The sequence below is a fragment of the Pagrus major genome, chromosome 1 (assembly GCF_040436345.1).
Source record: "Pagrus major chromosome 1, Pma_NU_1.0".
In the NCBI taxonomy this organism is placed as follows: Eukaryota; Metazoa; Chordata; class Actinopteri; order Spariformes; family Sparidae; genus Pagrus; species Pagrus major.
Genome location: NC_133215.1, coordinates 4,676,434 through 4,680,290, shown reverse-complemented (window position 1 = coordinate 4,680,290; position 3,857 = coordinate 4,676,434). Strand labels below are relative to the sequence as shown.

General features: G+C 42.2%; 1 protein-coding gene across 1 annotated transcript; it reads left to right on the top strand.

Annotated features, from left to right (window-relative positions):
- Nucleotides 1-944: 944 nt before the first annotated feature.
- LOC141002582 (B-cell receptor CD22-like) lies at nt 945-2,673 on the top strand. The gene is made up of 4 exons (XM_073473940.1): nt 945-1,023; nt 1,360-1,629; nt 1,898-2,158; nt 2,615-2,673. Exons 1-4 carry the CDS (start codon nt 945-947, stop codon nt 2,671-2,673), a joined length of 669 nt encoding a protein of 222 aa, XP_073330041.1.
- The last annotated feature ends 1,184 nt before the right edge of the window (nt 2,674-3,857 follow it).

Sequence of the window (3,857 nt, the reverse complement as noted above, 5' to 3'; positions counted from 1 at the left end):
TCACTTTAAATTCACAGCAGGAAGGTTTGAATGGAGGAGTAGTTTACCTGGTACAACTCTGACTGTCACAGGTACTGATGAACACACACTGATGTAAAACATCAACATAGTACATTTAGAAACAGTGAACATGTTGAAAATGATGGATCATCATGAGTTTGTGTAATAATGACTGTTGTGTTGGCACTAATGTTCACTGCTAGTTCTAGGAATAGTATCTGTTGTGTTGTCGTGTGTGTACATCTATCACTGATTTCTGTCAGAACCAGTGATAATAATATTGTTTCTTGTTCTCATATCCAGCTCTGCAGGTGCAGGTGACCAGAACAACAGTCCACCAGTCTGATACTGAGGCAGAGCTGAAGTGTCACAGCAGCTGCAGTCCAGCTGGTCGTCTTTCCTACGTCTGGTTCAAGAACGGACAGAAAGTCACAGGGGTGGAGACATCTTCTTTTAAAGGCCGGGTTTATCCTGGAGACATCATCTCTTGTGCTTTGAAAGGACATGAGAACTACGGCTCTCCTTCAGTCTGTGAGTTTGATCCACTGTATCAGGAAAAATCACATATACACACTGGCTACAAATTACAGACAGACACATGTGTAAAGTAGTAAAAGTACAAATCATATTTCTTGGCTGTCAGTTTCCACCAGGAGGAGTCTGACCAGGGACAGCTCCACGATCAGCTCTCTACACAGCCACTGTGACAAATAGAGACAATTACAATAGAAACAGAGAAAGATACATTTCAATCACAACAGTCAATTGTCTGTGAAAACATATTCTAATGTTTCATTATTACATGTTCATATCTCCTCCAGATGCTCCAAAGCTTCCCTCTGTGTCAGTGAGTCCCTCTGCTGAGATAGTGGAGGGCAGTTCAGTGACTCTGACCTGTAGCAGTGATGCTAACCCAGCAGCTAAATACACCTGGTACAAGAAGAATGGAGATCCAGACCTTCAACCTCTCAGTAAAGAACCACAGCTTGTCTTCAGCTCCATCCAGTCCTTTGACTCTGGAGAGTATTACTGTGCAGCTGAGAAGGAGCTGGGGAGGAGGACGTCTGAATACATCTCTATTAATGTGACATGTGAGTGAAACAGTTCATTTAAAAATAACAGATTAAATGTGTCCAGTCTTTGCAGGAGAAGATTTTACTGTCATGTCTACGTTCTTGTGCTCCACATTCTCAGTCTGCTGTAATTCACTGAGCAGCTCCAGGAGACTTGAGGAGTTTTATGCTGTTTTGGGACCCAGATTCAAACAGTGCTACACACAGCTGTTCACACTTTATGGTTTAAGTACTACACAATCTATTGTTGTAACACACTTAACCTATTCTCTTAATACATCTCCAGATGCTCCAAAGCTTCCCTCTGTGTCAGTGAGTCCCTCTGCTGAGATAGTGGAGGGCAGTTCAGTGACTCTGACCTGTAGCAGTGATGCTAACCCAGCAGCTAACTACACCTGGTACAAGGAGAATGGAGATCCAGACCTTCAACCTCTCAGTAAAGAACCACAGCTTGTCTTCAGCTCCATCCAGTCCTCAGACTCTGGAGAGTATTACTGTACAGCTGAGAACGAGCTGGGGAGGAGGACGTCTGAATACATCTCTATTAATGTGACATGTGAGTGAAACAGTTCATTTAAAAATAACAGATTAAATGTGTCCAGTCTTTGCAGGAGAAGATTTTACTGTCATGTCTACGTTCTTGTGCTCCACATTCTCAGTCTGCTGTAATTCACTGAGCAGCTACTGGAGACTTGAGGAGTTTTATGCAGTTTTGGGACCCAGATTCAAACAGTGCTACACACAGCTGTTCACACTTTATGGTTAAAATACTACACAATCTATTGTTGTAACACACTTAACCTATTCTCTTAACACATCTCCAGATGCTCCAAAGCTTCCCTCTGTGTCAGTGAGTCCCTCTGCTGAGATAGTGGAGGGCAGTTCAGTGAATCTGACCTGTAGCAGTGATGCTAACCCAGCAGCTAATTACACCTGGTACAAGGAGAATGAAGACTCACCAAAAGCATCAGGACAGATCTTCACCATCACTGACTTCAGAGCTGAACACAGTGGGAATTATTACTGTGAAGCCCAGAACAGCAGAGGACGTCATAACTCCACCTTACAGCTGATTGTTGTGGCAGGTGAGTTATAAATTCCCCAACATGATCATTTATTGTTTGTGAAACCTTTGACAAAACCAACCCCTCTCTCACACGTTCAATTAGAAAATCCATTGTTTTTTATGATAAGCCGTTTAGGCCAGAAATACATACTTGACGTACGTATGTAAACGTCTGTATGACTTTCTGTAAAAGTATGTTTGTATGTAAAAGTGAGTATGTATGTATGTATGTGTTGGGCATCAACATTGTCACAGGTCTAGGTTTTATCATGCAGGTAGTCAGAGGGCTAGGACAATGCCTCAGGACAGATGCACCTATCTTGTTAGCAACTTAAGTCATGGTGCAACTCATCTTTTTCCATAACATTAACTATAGTCCACTCTAACATTTAAAAAGAACGACAACACTAAATTCTGCATAGGTAACATTAGAGTTATCTAGAACACTCTTAAATACAGTTTGTCTGGCTTTCAGCCCAAAACGCATTGCCTCAAGGCATGCTGGGGAAACTCCGCCCACCTCAACTGAGTTGAGTGTCAATGTAACCGGATGTAGGATGATGATGACGTTGGAGGTCATTAACCTGAACCGGAAGTTGCTGCCACAATATGGCGCTGTGGGGATTTATTTACACGCGAAGGAGCTGGCCCTCTGACTCCCTGCATGATAAAACTGATATTCTCACTCTTACATACATAAATACTCACTTTTACATACATACATACTCAATTTTACATATATACATACTCAACTCGCACAAATATGCATTCTCACACGCATATACACTACTGAGAGTATGCATGTATGTGCAAGTGAAGTATTTATTTTTGGCCTTAACGGCTTCTCATAGTTTTTGCGCAACTTGCAGTCATGTTTGGACCCAATAACCCCTGTTACTTCCAGATTTGTGCTCTGTCACTGTTTTCCAGCTACATGGAAGTTACCAGTTGCTCTCTCAACCACTGCTGCTTTTCTGGTCTTCATATTTCTCTTGGTCTTGTTCTGCATCAGGTGAGCAGTTCAGTTTCTCTGTGATTGAATTTACTTTGCATCTTAAAGGAAATACTTACATATGTACAATGAAAGAGTTATTGGCCCTCTAGTCCCTATGACATAAAGCTTGTTTTAAGAAAAACATGTGTTGAAGTACCCCAGTAGCTCAGCTGGTAGAGCGTGCGCCTCATGTACAGAGGCTGCAGTGGCCCTGGGTTTGAATCTGACCTGTGGCCCTCTGCTGCACGTCATCCCCTCCTCTCTTTAGAAGTCCAGGAAATTCATCTTTGACACCAGAACCTTTCAAAAAGTGGGCAGTCGCTGCATCGCTCCATATATCATTTACCATTTATTCTCTCAATGTACATTTGAGCATTGTATGAATGCATGCTTGAAAAATATGAACCTATCCTGTAAAGTCTGTGATGAGTTAAGTTATTGGTTTGTTTCTCTGTTCGGACCTTTTATCCTCTCGTCAGAAGAGTGAGGTCTTCACAACACCCGTCTGAGGCTGAGGAGAGACCAGACAACAGAGTGCAGGTATAAACAGAAACATGCTACCTTGTCCTTCTTTGCCTACTTTCTTCACCCACATGAATCACTTCCTTCTTCTTCTATCACCCTCTCATACTTTTGTATGTGAACCTCAACTCATGACCAGAATTAAGATAATGTGAAGGATTAGCTGCAGTGGAAGGTCAGAATGTTATACCGACTTTAAAAC

What these genes read in the sequence shown, in the direction of transcription:
- LOC141002582 (XM_073473940.1), top strand. Translation starts at nt 945, where the DNA reads ATGGAGATCCAGACCTTCAACCTCTCAGTAAAGAACCACAGCTTGTCT. An exon ending in CAGTCCTTTGACTCTGGAGA is followed by an intron (nt 1,024 to 1,359) that starts GTATTACTGTGC and finishes ATACATCTCCAG; the next exon opens with ATGCTCCAAAGCTTCCCTCT. An exon ending in ACAGCTGATTGTTGTGGCAG is followed by an intron (nt 2,159 to 2,614) that starts GTGAGTTATAAA and finishes TCTGGCTTTCAG; the next exon opens with CCCAAAACGCATTGCCTCAA.